Source organism: Salmo salar, chromosome 18 (assembly GCF_965601325.2).
Source record: "Salmo salar chromosome 18, fSalSal1, whole genome shotgun sequence".
NCBI classification, from domain to species: Eukaryota; Metazoa; Chordata; class Actinopteri; order Salmoniformes; family Salmonidae; genus Salmo; species Salmo salar.
In genome coordinates, this window is record NC_138308.1 from 67,907,190 (window position 1) to 67,923,552 (window position 16,363).

The 16,363-nt window shown below is 43.0% G+C and overlaps 1 protein-coding gene across 3 annotated transcripts in view; it reads left to right on the forward strand.

The window, feature by feature from the left end:
- Window positions 1-15,951, forward strand: part of LOC106577488 (uncharacterized protein KIAA0232) — a 100,427-nt gene extending 84,476 nt beyond the window's left edge. For all 3 annotated transcript variants that reach the window (XM_014155517.3, XM_014155515.3, XM_014155516.3), the window contains exons 4-8: window positions 7,940-8,009; window positions 8,120-8,201; window positions 8,360-11,741; window positions 11,856-11,964; window positions 12,638-15,951. In XM_014155517.3, coding sequence (XP_014010992.1) covers window positions 7,940-8,009; window positions 8,120-8,201; window positions 8,360-11,741; window positions 11,856-11,964; window positions 12,638-12,654 — 3,660 coding nt within the window. In that variant the 3' untranslated portion in view covers window positions 12,655-15,951. The remainder of the gene's footprint in view (window positions 1-7,939; window positions 8,010-8,119; window positions 8,202-8,359; window positions 11,742-11,855; window positions 11,965-12,637) is intronic.
- Window positions 15,952-16,363: the final 412 nt, after the last annotated feature.

The window sequence follows — 16,363 nt, forward strand, 5'->3', positions numbered from 1 at the left end:
GATCAATGGAAACAACAGGATGCACCTGTGCTCAATTATGAGTCTCATAGCAAAGGGTCTGAATACTTATGTAAGTAAGACATCTTTTTATTTTTTTTATTTAGTACATTTGCAAAAATGTCAACCTGTTTTCGCTTTGTCATTGTGGGGTATTGTGTGTAGATTGAGGATTTTTTTTTTAATCCATTTTAGAATAAGGCTGTAATGTAACAATTATATAGACAGGTGTGTTTCTTTTTTAAATCATGTCCAAACAATTGAATTGGCCACAGGTGAACTCCAATCAATTTGTAGAGACATCTCAAGGATGATCAAAGGACATTGGATTCACCTGAGGAAGACCCTTAGTCAAACCATTATTATCATCATCATCATATGATACTTGGCATTGACCAGCCTTATTTTGTGATTGCTCTCCAGGATTTTCACAGCCAGTGTGATGTAATGAGCGTTTACTGGCAATGTTGGATAGAGGTCAGCAGAGTGAAGAACTGTGAACCAGTAAATGACTCCCATGTGCACTCACACTGTTACACTCAGTATTGAGATAACACATAACATTATGTTGCAGAGGTGTCAATGCATATAAGCGAGTGCCCAGTTTAATAAACCTGCATTATCCCCCCCAAAATTCTGACATTTTCCTTAGCGGTTGGTTGGCAGTAGTATAGTATCAAAAGCAGCCCGTAGTAGAGCGAGTGTGTGTGTGTGTGAGGGCTGGGATAGAGCTGGAGGGGGTATAGGGGGAAGGGTCTGCAAGGTAGAGGAGTGTGCTGCTATCTGGGGGACTGGACTTTGCAGTCTTTTTTTTAACCAGCACATGCTGCACAGGATTGCAGCACAGAGAGCAGAGTGTGTGTGTGTGTTGCCCGTCAGCTGACCGGCATTAACACAATTATGCAAGAGGAAACACAGGGCCAGGGGAGAAACGTAGCTTTTTTTTACTGGGCGGCATGGTAAGGAATGTCACTTTCTGTCAGAAAGAGTGCGAGAAGGGGGAGTGTGTAAATGTAAAATATTTTTGACTAATCCGGCCCTCTGATAGATAGATAGATAGATAGATAGATAGATAGATAGATATCTCTATAGCAGTCCTCACCGAATGCAGTTGTTTTTATGATGGTGTCTGTTGAGGCATTTTGACATGGCTGTCTTTATATAGACCAGATCGTAGCAGGCCTTGTTTACAGAAAAACAGATCACTTCATCTTTGTTCAGCGAGTAAGTTATCAATAGGTATAAGGAAGAAGTAGGTGTCGGAGAACTTTGTCTAATGCCTGATATTTTGTAAGTGTTTTGTTGGATAGACAGGTGGTTGTTTGGGCTATGCTTAGTCATTCTCTCGCAATATTTCTCCCTCTTAGCTAAATTTAACCAGTGTTTTACACAAGTACATAGAGTAGCCATCCAAATAGAAAAAGTAGCCAGCCAGGTACCGGCACCCCTGGGTTTTATTTTTTTTGGTAGCCTCTGGTACATTATAAATGCCTTGATTCCATCTGAAATACACAGCAAAATAATTGAATCCTTTGTTGAGTTTGCCTCCGACTGGGGAAAAATGTGTTGTTATATTGTGTAGAAGGATATAACTACAGTGCCTTGCGAAAGTATTCACCCCCTTGGCATTTTTCCTATTTTATTTTCTTACAACCTGGAATTAAAAAGGATTGTTGGTGTTTGTATCATTTGATTTACACAACATGCCTACCACTTTGAAGATAAAAATATTTTTAATTGTGAAACAAATAAGACAAAAACTGATCTTGAGTGTGCATAACTATTCACCCCCCCAAGTCAATACTTTGTAGAGCAACCTTTCGCAGCAATTACAGCTGCAAGTCTCTTGGGGTATGTCTCTGTAAGCTTGGCACAACTATCCACTGGGATTGTTGCCCATTCTTCAAGGCAAAACTGCTCCATCACCTTCAAGTTGGACAGGTTCCGCTGGTGTACAGCAATCTTTAAGTCATACCACAGATTCTCAATTGGATTGAGGTCTGGGCTTTGAGTAGGCCATTCCAAGACATTTAAATGTTTCCCCTTAAACCACTCGAGTGTTGCTTGAGCAGTATGCTTAGGGTCATTTTCCTGCTGTAAGGTGAACCTTCGTCCCAGTCTCAAATCTCTGGAAGACTGAAACAGGTTTCCCTCAAGAATTGCCCTGTATTTAGTGCCATCCTTCAATTCTGACCAGTTTCCCAGTCCCTGCTGATGAAAAACATTGTCACAGCATGATGCTGCCACCACCATGCTTCACTGTGGGGATGATGTTCTTTGGGTGATGTGAGGTGTTGGGTTTGCGCCAGACATAGCATTTTCCTTGATGGCCAAAAAGCTCAATTTTAGTCTCATCTGAGTACCTTCTTCAATATGTTTGGGGAGTCTCCCACACGCCAATGGCTTTTATTGGCCACTCTTCCATAAAACCCAGCTCTGTGGAATGTACAGCTTAAAGTGGTCCTATGGACAGATACTCCAATCTCCGCTGTGGAGCTTTGCAGCTCCTTTAGGGTTATCTTTGGTCTCTTTGTTGCCTCTGATTAATGCCCCACTTGCCTGGTCTGTGAATTTGAAAGGTGGCCCTCTCTTGGCAGGTTTGTTGTGGTGCCATATTCTTTAAATTTTTTTAATAATGGATTTAAATGGTACTCTGTGGGATGTTCAAAGTTTCGGATGTTTTTTTATAATCCAACCCTGATCTGTACTTCTCCACAACTTTGTTCCTGACCTGTTTGGAGAGCTCTTCATGGTGCCGCTTGCTTAGTGGTGTTGCAGACTCTGGGGCCTTTCAGAACAGGTGTGTGTATTTACAGTAGGGAGAACAAGTATTTGATACACTGCCGATTTTTCAGGTTTTCTTACTTACAAAGCATGTAGAGGTCCAGAAAATCACATTGTATGATTTTTAAGTAATTAATTTCCATTTTATTGCATGACATAAGTATTTGATCACCTACCAACCAGTAAGAATTCCGGCTCTGACACACCTGTTAGTTTTTCTTTAAGAAGCCCTCCTGTTCTCCACTCATTACCTGTATTAACTGCACCTGTTTGAACTCGTTACCTGTATAAAAGGCACCTGTCCACACACTCAATCAAACAGACTCCAACCTCTCCACAATGGCCAAGACCAGAGAGCTGTGTAAGGACATCAGGGATAAAATTGTAGACCTGCACAAGGCTGGGATGGGCTACAGGACAATAGGCAAGCAGCTTGGTGAGAAGGCAACAACTGTTGGCACAATTATTAGAAAATGGAAGAAGTTCAAGATGACGGTCAATCACCCTCGGTCTGGGGCTCCATGCAAGATCTCAACTCGTGGGGCATCAATGATCATGAGGAAGGTGAGGGATCAGCCCAGAACTACACGGCAGGACCTGGTCAATGACCTGAAGAGAGCTGGGACCACAGTCTCAAAGAAAACCATTAGTAACACACTACGCCGTCATGGATTAAAATCCTGCAGCGCACGCAAGTATGTCTATTTCTATGTTGGTGCTTATATGGTTCCCAATTAGAGGCAGCTGTTTATCGTTGCCTCTGATTTGGGATCATATTTAGGTAGTTATTTCCCCACCTGTGTTTTGTGGGATATTGATTGATTGTTAATGTGTTTGGGCACTCTGTCCTCACGGTCTTTGTAAGTTTTGTTATTTCGTTTTGTTAGTTTCACTTAAATAAATATGTGGAACTATACTCGTGCTGCGCCTTGGTCCACTCATTTCCAAGAACGTGACAGAATATCCCACCAAACCAGGACCAAGCAGCGTGTTCACCAGGTAAAGGACATGGGAAGAAGTGATGGGTGGATGCGAAACCCTTCCTTGGTGACAGACTGAAGGTAATAATGGAGGACAGCGACGACGCCAGGGTTTGCGGCCACAGAAAGCCCAAGGACAACCCCAAGTTTTTTTGGGGGGGGGCACAAGGGGTGGCCGGTCGAGCTGAGGAGAGTGCCAGAGCCCGAATGGCAAACTCTGGAGGAGCTTATCATCAGACCATGGCCACAGAAACCCCAAGGTTTTTTTTGGGGGGGGGGGGGCATATGGAGCTGGCGGCTGAGCTGCGGGAAGAGCCAGAGACTGTCAGGGAGGCAATGGAGAAGTTGGGGGAGAGAGAGAGATGTGCAAGTGTGTTCTGCTCAACATTCGACCTGAAGATCCGGTTAGCAGTCTGACACCTGTGTCGGCTCCACACATCAGGCCTCCAGTGCGCCTCCCCAGTCCGGTACGTCCTGTGCCTGCTCCTCTCACTCGTCCAGAAGTGCGTGTCACCAGTCCGGTGCCACTTGTACCTGGCTCAACACATCAAGCCTCCAGTGTGCTTCCCCAGTCTGGTACGTCCTATTCCCAGCCCGGAGCCTCTGGCGACGGTTCCCGGCACGGAGCCTCTGGCGACGGTGTCCCGGCACGGAGCCTCCGGCGACGGTGTCCCGGCACGGAGCCTCCGGCGACGGTGTCCCGGCACGGAGCCTCCGGCGACGGTGTCCCGGCACGGAGCCTCCGGCGACGGTGTCCCGGCACGGCGCGATGGCCGGATCCGTGGTCTGGGCGGGGGCTACGACCTGCACCGGAGCCGACACTAATCACCCCCCCACCCTCCCCATTTGGTTTCAGGTTTTACGGCCGGAGTCCGCACCTTTGGGGGGGGGGGTGTACTACTGTCACGCCCTGACCATAGAGAGCCCTTGGTTCTCTATGGTGTAGTAGGTCAGGGCGTGACTAGGGGGTGATCTAGTATGTCTATTTCTATGTTGGTGCTAATATGGTTCCCAATTAGAGGCAGCTGCAGCTGTTTATCATTGCCTCTGATTTGGGATCATATTTAGGTAGTTATTTCCCCACCTGTGTTTTGTGGGATATTGATTGATTGTTAGTGTGTTTGGGCACTACGTCCTCACGGTCTTTGTAAGTTTTGTTTTGTTAGTTTCACTTAAATAAATATGTGGAACTATACTCACGCTGCGCCTTGGTCCACTCATTTCCAAGAACGTGACAGGGATGAATACTTTTGCAAGGCACTGTATACAACTTTAAATGACTGAAAATGTATGAATTCACTGATGTTAGTTTTGGATATTGTCTAGGCCTATATGATCAGGACTAAGATAACATTACACTTTAAACTGTAACTTGTCTTATCTTGAGATTTAAAGTATTATTTACAGTTTTACTGCAAGATATAAATTGACACAGTGATGTTGTTCAAATGATGTATTTTATTTAAACAGAAAAATGAAGAAAATAGCCCACATTATCTTGAAATGAAAGGTTTTGTTTTAAGAGGTTTCAGTTTTTTCCGGTTTTCGCTATCAAATCAAAGTTGGACATTCTAAATCCACAAAAATGCTTAAACCACATCAGGCGACCATCTGAGTGGCTGGTAGAAAACAGCTACCAACCACTCAGATTTTTTACCATGCAAAATATTTGTTTGCCATTATTACACCAAAAATCACAAACAACCGATCAGCATGCTTTGTAATGTTTCTAAAAATACATGTATTACTCGTAATGGTGCATATTGCTCAATTTAATGTGTGAACTGTCTTTTAACCAATGTACTGTGTTAAATTAAATAATTTGAAACAATAGTAAAAAGTAAAACAAACTCTTGTACAACGTAACATTAAGGAATCAACAGCCCTGCCACAAAATGCTGAATGATATGGCTTTTTTATTAGAAGTTCAGGTCTCTAACGCTGACATTTTTTACAAGGACTATATAAGTTGATATTTAGGAGCACAAATAAATGTAGAAGCACAAGAAAATGAGGTGTTTTAATTATAAGAAATGACTAAGTTCATGAAAAGGTTTTTAGACTGTTCCATGCTCAATCAAGCACAATTTACCCCAAAATAATGTGAGTCAACAAGGGGCAGCTGAACATTTTAAGGGGCTGGCCATTACTGTGGTAAGGGCACTCCGTGTCTGTCAGAGATGATATTCTCTGTCTGCTACCAGCCTTTCATGTCAATTTGACCAATTTATACATTTACATTTGGGCTTGGAATTGAAACAAAAACTGTTCCCAAATGCTGAGTGACCACCCGCCAACTTGTCTGGTGAAATATACATTGTACCTAAATCTACCTGCATTCGGCAGGTGTTTAATTTCCCACTCTGTAGACCATGTTTGAGGTCTGGGGAAAATCGGAGAAATTACGATTTTATTTTAATGTAGTTACCCTTTAATTCAAGTGCACACAGCAATAGGCTGTTGTTTAACCAAAAATATTGTATTTTAAGCTTTTTGAAGCTGGTATACAAAACCGAAAATAAGATGCAAAAACGAAACTTAAGAATGGTAAGCTTAGAAATAAAACAGATCTACCGCTTCTTAGACTTGCTTTCAATGAGTGACAGATCTATAATTCACATTTCTATCTGAATTTGGTCAGATCACCCAAAAAGTTACTTATTGCAGCTTTAATTGAAAAGGTTTTTGGGAAAGCCTTCCTATCTACCAGAAGACTTTTCATTACCATCATCGCTAACAGCTTCACAAAGTGGTAGACGTGAGTACTGTACACAAGTTGCAAGAAATACGAATCACTAATGCATTCTGTTCATGTCTTATGATAAACTTGTGCAAATTAATACATTTAGAATACATTTAGTTGATTCCCTATTAAAGTTAATACACTTTTGAATATTGTTGAATTCCGTTTTAATGCTGGTTTCTGCGAGGGCCCTAATTATAAAATGAGGATTTCCACTACCCATTGTTCCTGCAGTAATGAGTTACCAGCTTCATCATAATTTATCAGCAGATAATTGCCGAAAAGCCTAGGCCTACCAGTAGCCTATGCAAATTAGGAAGCCAAATGAACGACCCCCCTCACCGATGCGATTCGGTAGGCTACACTCACTGACTGATGAGATGAGTCACTCACTTTAGCGTCACTGTCTGGCAAGCTCTGACATTTTAGGAAAGGAAATCATTTGGTTTACTTAGCCCGACACCATGGACACAACCACGTTGCATGATAGATAAATGGCAAAGGGATATAGGAGAATGACCTTATTCAGTCAGTTTGAAACTAGTCAACACTTGCTGTTCAGTTGTCAATCAACGAACAGTAAATTGCCTACTTGAGTAAATAGCCTACTTGGCACAACGACTCCACGTGGCTGGCTATGTGAAAGAAAATTAAATGTCAGATAACAATAATTAGGCTATTGGATTTCGACTCCTCGTTACCACTTACATTACATGGGACATGCCAATTCACGAGCATCATGCTTTCGCTCCCTCCTCCGTGTAAAGAAATTCGGTTGCAACCAGAGATCTGTATAAAATGACGAAATGCTCATGTCTCCGCTTTAAAAATGGGAGTTGTTGTGCCAAAGCGGGAAGGCAGGCGACACGCTTAGATACAAAATAAGCCCATAGAAACACATTGGGCTTATTTTGGCGAGAGTGAAACCTCTCGCTTTGTCTCTGCTGCGTTTCCCCAGTCATTGCTCGCTTTGTGACTGACAGGCGCCTATCCAATCAATAGATTGCTAGAATATGCAAATCGTTCATTCTAGTTGGAGAGGGCTCGACAAACCTATCGAATTGAAATTTTTAAGTGAAAAGTAGTCTAGTTAATCTGAAAAAAATGTAGCCGGCTGAAAATGTGTGTAACCGTGATTAGCCGTCAGCCTCCGCTAATGGAAACACTGATTTAACACAGTCATGGTAGAGCATGCCCGTGCTGACAGTCAGCTGGTTAGACTTCTGTCAGCCCTACGTTAATACCCTCTAGTCAGTGTTACAATGGGGGTCAAAGTTTGCCTTTAAAAAAAGCTTATGTTCAAACCCATAAGTGTTATTGTTGGATACATCACTTTATGAATGGTCTGATGCAAATGTTTTATTAATTCTCTTCAATGGATTCTTTGCTAGATTAATTCTTATGTTACATATTCTCCCTAATTTTTTCCCCACAGAACTCTGGAATCGAGAGCCTGGTCGAGGAGCTTTGCTCCAAACTCAAGGACATCCAAAACAAACAGAAAGGTTTGTATCTTGGGTTTATACATTTGTATGCCCTGTTGTAACAAACTAGTAAATATAAAAACACGTCAATGATAACGCTTCTTTATCATATTGCTTATAATTCTTCACAGAAGAAAAACCGCTCAACAAATCTTATGGATCTCAGTCTCCTGAACAAGTTGAGTCCTCTTCCTCAAAGGACCAGGTGGAAATGTATGTTTTAATTAATTTATTTATTTTTACCCATAACCACAATAATACTGTCCTGAGTAGCTGGCACAACTAGCTGATTTAGTTTTATGCCCATTAAACATGTGCTCATTCTTTTTATTATTTATCTTAATTGACAACATTTTCTCTCGTTGTTGCAGGTATTATGAAGCCTTTCCTCCTTTGTCAGAGGGATCTGTTTGTCTCCAAGAGATCATGACGGTGTGGAACAAAGCTAAAGCCAGCGCTTACTCTGGCTCATCATCCTCTGCAGCCCCGCAGACCAGCACTGACACCTCCTCCCCAAAAGATTGCAACAGCGATGGTGAAGCTGCTAATGAGAGAACCCCTGAGGCATGCAGCACTACCACTAACCCAACCAGCGAGAGAGCCCAACAGCGACGCAGCAAGAAGGAGAAAGAGAACCGATACCATGGTGGCGCAACAGTGGAGGACCGAGCTGCCGTTCACAGCAAGAGGCAGGCGAGGCACAGGTCAGAGGGCAAGTATCGGCCTCGCTCCTGGTCCTCTGGCTCTAGCGAGGCTGGCTCGAGCTCCAGCGGGAACCCAGGCGATTCCAAAATCTCCAGCAGGAAAGCAGTCAGAATCAGGCACAAGTCCAAGGAGACGGGCAGCAGGAGTAAGAGGGGGCGCAACAGAGGACAAGTGAAACTGGCTCTGCAGGCCATTGACAAAGAGGGGCGCAGGAATGCTGGAGGCAGCAGCAGCAGCACCACTGGAGGCCCTGCAAGGCAAACACAGCTCTACAAAAAGGGGAACAGGCCGCTGAAGGAGATTCGAAAATATCCAGGTTGGGGAGACGCAAAGGAGTCCGGAGCTGAGGCCAGCAACAAAAAGGAGTACATGGAAGAGCCCCTGTGGTACACAGAGCCCATCACAGAGTATTTTGTACCTTTCAGTAGCAGAAAGAGCAAACTGGAAACAAAGTACCGGAGTAAGGTGGACTCTCGAGACGACTTGACTATGTCTGCCAACTTTGAAAGGCTCTCTGAGAGAATGCAAGGCATCTACATTGCCAACGCAAGCTTCCAGAGGTCGTATCTGGCAGCGGGAACCTTTGTGGATGGGCACTTTGTTGAGGTGCCAGGCGACTCAAATGAGGCTAACGACCTCAATGGGACCTCAAGCTTCCCTCCGCCCGAGGATAGTAGAGATTTAGATGATGACCATCTGTCTGAATTCACTCACTTCTATGAAGTCGATATTTATCAATCCATATTGGATCCTAGTGCCTCAGACTCAGTACAAGAGAGTCGGATCTTGAGCATGATTCGACAGAAGAGCGAAGAACAAAGAGACTTTGAGACAGAATGTTGTTTAGTGTTAGATGGCCTTGAGCTGCAAGGGGAAAGTGCAATAAGGGTGGACTGTCAGGAAACTTTGTCAGCTGATGGGTTCCTCATGCAGGATTTGGAAAGAATGGCTCAGGTCTGGGAATGTTATTCATCCTCTAGCTCTGAAGATAAAGATGGAGAAAGCTTTGTAGGGGACTCTCCCGTTCAGCTCTCCCCCACTTTGGACGGTGTTACATTCACCATCAGCACGCTGCCTGGAAACCTGGAGGAGCCTCATCTCCCAGAAGCCACGAGCGATGCGTCTGGTCTGAACAACTCCTGCTTCTCTCTTTTTGAGCTGCAGTACGATAGCCCCACTCTTTCTTTTCCCTGCGACTCACTCACCGTTGGTCAAGAAAACAACACAGATTCAAGTAGCTGTCTAGAACCACATTGTAACAAGCAGTCTCGTTTGCTAATATGGACCAAAAATAGTGCCTTCGATGAAACTGAACATTGTTCAAACCTTTCAACCCGAACCTGCAGTCCATGGTCGCATTCGGAAGAGACGCGTTCAGACAATGAGCAAATAAACGTTCATACAGAGGAGTCCGCTCTAATTGGCAATGAAGAGATTAATTGTATAATCCTCCCCATCTCTAGTACATACCTAGAGGAAGAAATCCTGGACTTTTTACAAGAAGACACCGGTCGTCAGTGCGATGAGGTCAATGTAGGCACAGTGTCCAATCCGACCTTCGCAAAGAAATCTAAATTGGAGTCCATTTGTGGAATAGCGTTAGAACAGTACGACGCTGGCATGTTTTCGCATGACACAAACCAACAGTGTGACAACTACAGCTCAGGGATAATAAAGGACATTTGGACAGCTATCGGAGATGGAGATCCTGAACTATCACTAGGAGGAGAGAAGCCAGGCGAGGGCTTGTTCTCCAAAGAGTCGAGCAGCTACCACTGCGGTTGCCTTGACGTGCAGCTAAAGGAAGTTTGTCCCATCCAGGGGCCTCTGAAGAAGGCAGTGCAGCACTCTGAGTACCACCTGTGGGAAGGCAAGAATGAAGAGCAGGCCCTCCTGGCCAAAAACGAACTCTCGAAGATGAATGCTTCTGGGGATTACATGACGCCGTCCAAGCCCTGGGACGTGAACCCTGAGAAAGACAACACATCGTTCATCCTGGGAGGAGTGTACGGAGAGCTGAAGACGTTCAGTGGTGATCAGGACTGGGCCGTGGTGCCGCCTGGCGACGCGAGAGGCAGCCTGCTACAGTGTGCCGCTGCTGCTGCCTCTGGCTCAGACGTGGTCACCATTGCTGGTACAGATGTGTTCATGAATACGGGCAGCTGCTTTGCCCCTGGCCATAAGCCCTTCTGGAGGCCCCTGGTCTCCTTCGGGCAGAGCGACCAGGCTACTATAGGAGGTGGGGAAGGTTTGAATAAGGGATTTTCTTTAATCTTCCATGAAGATTTACTCGGATCCTGTGCAGGCTTCCAAGGCGAGGAGCCAGGACTCGACAACCCGTTTGCGTCCTTCGATCTGAACAATCAGTTCTCTCAAGTCCTCCACGTAGAATGCTCCTTCGAGCCTGAGGACATGGCTTCGTTCAGCCCGGGGTTCAAGCCCAAGTCTATATTGTGCTCGGACTCTGAGAACGACGCTTTCCACCCACGGCTATACGGCATCAACCAGACCACCCAGTACAGGGCCATCCGCATCTCTCCCAGGACTCACTTCCGACCCATATCCGCCTCAGAGCTGTCGCCCGGTGGAGGGAGCGAGTCGGGGGTTGATTCCGAGAAAGAAGAGGAGAAGAGTGTTCCATTCCTGGCCCTGCCAGATGTCTTCGATGACCCTCAGGCCGACCTCAAACCGCTGGAGGAGGACGCAGAAAACGAGGGCCCCTGCTACGGGAAGTCAGAACTGGAATCTGGTAAATTCCTGCCCAGATTGAAGAAGTCTGGCATGGAGAAGAGTGCCCAGACCTCACTGGATTCTCAGGAGGGCTCCAACACCCTCCTGCCAATCGCTGAGCAAGAGATTTGCTTAGACTGCGAAATGGCGGCCGCAGCGGGAGCAGCAACATTGATGGCAAGCGGACGGATGGACGTCCCAGTCAATCAGATTCAGAAGGAAGAATCTTGCAGAGAGAAGGAAGCCTGCAAATGTGCAACGGCTGGTCAGTGTCCCACATATGGGAAAACCTATGACTTCATTGAAGATTTGCATGAGGTAAGAATGTTATAAGAATGTCTAGGTGGGTTGGATCAGAAGTGACTTTACATTTTTTTACAATGAAACAGTTTCCTCTGCGTTAGACTAATACCTTCCTTTTCTTCTTTTTAGTTCCCTCTATTAAATATTAGTGGACAGGGAGGAACTGGCAGCCAGCAAGATGAGTGCTGGTGGCAGAACACACTCTGTTCCCCCCTTTTCCCCGGATCTCAGAGTACAGGTATGATCAATCAGAGTTAGGGTAAATATATCTTGGGCCTACGGCTGAGATTACTTCATTTTTATTGCCTTACTTTAAATTTGGAAGCTTTTTATTTTTTTCGTTTGTCCTGACAGATGCAGATGGGTCATGAATTGGTCATACATTTTATATACAACTACTTAGTTTAAACTGAATTACAAATATTAAAATATGTATCTTAGTTGCAAGTCATCAGCATTCACTGCCAGCATAGTCATTCCTATAAGTGTCAGCTGTTCAGAGTGCTTTAGAATAGACATACCTACATTTGACATTTTAGTCATTTAGCAGACGCTCTTATCCAGAGCGACTTACAGTAGTGAATGCATACATTTCATACATTTTTTCTTCTTCTCCGTACTGGTCCCCCGTGGGAATCGAACCCACAACCCTGGCGTTGCAAACACCATGCTCTACCAACTGAGCCACATGGGACAACACCAGCGCGCTCTACCCCCGTGCCCCCCCCCGCCCCCCCGCCGCCCCAGTGACACAATCCTGAAACATGTTCCAGTTAACACATTTTAATCCAGTGATCAAATACAAAACGTTTCTGTTTTACTTTAAGCTGAGGCTCAATTAACAGATACCCTGTGCACAAGCTCACTGTTCTAGAGGCCATCTTTCTCACCCAATGTCTTTATTCCTGCAGGGAGCAGCAACATCTGATAACTCTATCTCTGTGGAGTGTAAGCCTATTGTCGAGAGGATATAACCTCTTCTCGTTTGACTGAACCTCTACTAGCAGATATAGGGGAGACCTCAGGACCGGGAAACCAAAGGCTTCTGGACAGAGGAACCCCCCCCACCCCACATCCCAACCCTGCTGATTTTCAGTTACTAACTTGAATCGTATGTAATCAACAACCACAACAAAAGAGTGAAAATATGAAAAACTCAAAAAATGTTCTACATGTCTTTGTGATGCAATATCTGAATACATGCATACATAGATTTGCTTTAGTTGATTCTTCCAGACATTAATACTCTTCATTAGTCACAGTTAGATATAAGGGACTATCTTGTTTTTCCTTCCATCGGTTTTTCCAGCTTTCTTTTTGCTTTTAAACTAGGATACTGGTAGTTGTAGTGTCCAAATGGTTGTGCCTGTCCTACTAGTCTCACTCCTTCTTTTCTAGTGTAACTGCTACAATTTCCATGAACTGACTGTGATGTCGCTCTTCATAACGTAGTATGAAAGCACCGCGATTGCATCCTCTTTCTTTCTCCACCCCATCATTCAGAAAGTGAAGGAAGAATGTGGCGATTTTTGAGTTGTGCAATAACTTAGAAGCTTATTTTGGTAGCATGGGTGCCTTTCTGAATGTGGAAAGAGAAAGAATGTGTGCATCTTTCCTCTGAATAATCTGTATCAAAGATTTTCCCCCCCCCCCCCCCGAAGTGTGCGAAGTTGCTCTAAATTAGTACGATTTAGAAGGGTGGTTGTCAGTTTTTCAGAACCTTAGTAGTAGATGTAGGTAGTATGGTTTGTGAGGCAAAAAAAGTACAAAACTTCAACAACAACAAAAATTATTGGAATTGAAACAAGAAAAATATTTCAAAACTGATGTTCAATGCAACAACAAAAAAGAATGGAAAAAAAAAAAGCACGTTTGAGTTCAATTTGGGGAGTTATGGCCCTTTGCAAAAATATTCAATTACAGTCATCTCTACAGAGGCACCGATTTGGTGCAATCAAAATCAACTCCATAGTACAAACAATTGGTGCTATGAATTACTGTTGCAATTTCGATATTGTGGCCGTGATCTGTAGATCCTGTAGTTTTGTTTGTTGAGGCAGAGTGGAAGGATATTTTGGAGAGGAAAAAAAGAAGAGCAAAATAATTGACTGCTGATGGTTCTCACTTTATGTGGGCTTGGTTTTTATTTTAAGAACTAGTAAGTTTTTATGTTAACTTGCCTGTAATAACAATTGAAGTAAATAGTTACAGGTATTTGATTTAAATATTGTTATCAGGTCGCAACAAATTCAGACTAGTACAAGAATATAGTATCACTATGCTCATTGGACTGTAATGTCTACAGCAGAAGCAGGATATTAAAGGCAATAAAAAAAAAATGTATGCTGACACTACTTAACTGAAAAGTGTAATATAAAAGAGAGGAAAAGGTGATCAACCAAAAATAACATAATTCCACCGAAGTACAAAAATATTTCATTTTTATTTAGAGGTGTGTTTTACTTTCATTTTTGGTATACAGTAGCCTTTATCCAGAAATGTCTCACTTTTTATGTGTGCGTACGTGTGTCTGCATTGAACACATACAGACATTGGTTCAAAATGACATTGTGCAAGATCTTTACCAAGAGAAATGCAAAACATATTTGTGCCCCAAACCCTCTAAGTGCAAGTGCACAAACTAAGTTTAATTCGAGGCCCTAAGATGTTGGATCGATTGTTTTTGTGGCCTGTACATTGACTATTAAATCCTGCGTTAACTCACATCTTTAGACTAAATGCATTGTGCGTTGTGCATATCTTTATATCCCCGCAGGGGGTTATTTCAGGTTTTTGTTTCCCTCCTTCCCTTTCAAAATATGAGTCCATATACTGTTTTTGGGGGGGCAAGAACTGGGTGAATGTTTTCGCCCTCAGAAGACTTAGGAATTGAAGCACAGGCAACAAATGTTTGTTACCATGCCTCCATGTACTCTTGTGATGCATTCGTTGCGCAGTCCAAAATATGTCTGCCAACAACATGGGCACAAACGGGTTTAAATGCACTGTCACAAGGCAGTGTCTCCATTGTGAGCACTGTCATTGATCCTAGGTTTTTACTATTCATAGACCTCTTAATGGACAGTGGTATCTTGAGTTGGTTTGGCAAAGTCAATAGCAAACTGTCAATTTGCCAGGGCCTCAGTGTCTGCCCCATAATTTGATGTTTGTTCTTCACTTGTGTTAAACCGATTGAAACGTGAATGAAAGACTGCTCAGAAAATGTCAGGCTGCTTTCAATTCTTTATTTTATTTAGACAGTTGTCAGTCACTCAGGAATACTTAAATATTAAACATTTGTTTTTAAAGTAGGTGGAAAACAAGTATGTGGCAGTGCATCAGTACTTTCATTCAAGCATTAATTTATTACTGAAACTTTATTTGAGCAAAAAATTGGCAGGTGTTTATTAATCCCAAGATTTGTACAGAGTTAATTGTACAGCACTTAGTTTTAGAGCTAACTTTTGAAGCTGGCCGAGCAATTTGAGATTGCATAAGTAATGTGAGGATGACCTTTTCATGGCCCTCGGACATATGCAATATCTTGGCGCATGTAAACTTAAACATTTAAGCGTATGTGGAGGAAATTCACTGTTCATTTAGCATGAAAAGTTATTTTTGAGTGAGGGAGAGCTGAAAAAATAAAGACCCAACCGTTATGGAGTGTCTTTCAAATAAGAGCAGCATGCCAACATCACACGTCATCTCTAAGTTGAGGTTTAAACAGGTTTTAATGATATAAAATAAGTACAGGTGAGGGTAAAGAAGTGATAATAAAAATAGAAAAATTGTGAGAGTGTGGATATGAGACCGAGTCACAAAGCACTTAAATAGATGCATTTCTTTCAAACTCCCATGTATTTTCCTTTTTATGTTCTTCCATGGTAAGGTTTCGTTTATATATTGAGAAAAAAGTTTGTCGAGAAAATGCATCAAGTGAGAGTATGCATTAGAAACTACATTGAAAAGGTTTAACAAATTGAGTTTTGATTGTACTATGGTCTGAAGAACATAGCATATCCAGCACTGAAAACCAGTTTTCCTTGTCTCTTCATTTCCACTAGATGACACCCTCCCATCCCAGCTCATCCCATACCTTACTCCCCCATCCTTCTCCCAACTGTGTCAAGTGATTGTATTGTTCTAATTTCATGTACACCCCGAGTAAATTATTTTTTTCATTGTGGAGTTTTTTTAACATCTAATAAAGGTATAAACCAAATCACCTCAGGTTCTGTTCATGTCTTATTTGCACCATGTTCACTGTACTTAAGGATGCATTGCCATGAGTTCAGTGTTATAATTAATGGGCATAATAGTTGTAGAGAATATCAATCTAGAGAATTTGATATCAGTGTAAAGACACACTTTCTCAAGGAGGCAGAATTCTGCAGAAATGAGTCTCCTTCCTGGCTACACATTGGAACCAGAGGGCAGATATGATCTGCTACATACAGATACAATAGTCCTAATAAATAGTACAGCCTTGTCACCTGTATATGGTCAAATATATTGAAACTACTTTTATTTGCTCTTGAATTGCTGGACTGAAATATACACTTTTTACATTATTTGGTCATAGGAAAGTGATTATGACTTTAAATTCTGCATATGTGGAGATTGAGTGAAAATAATGG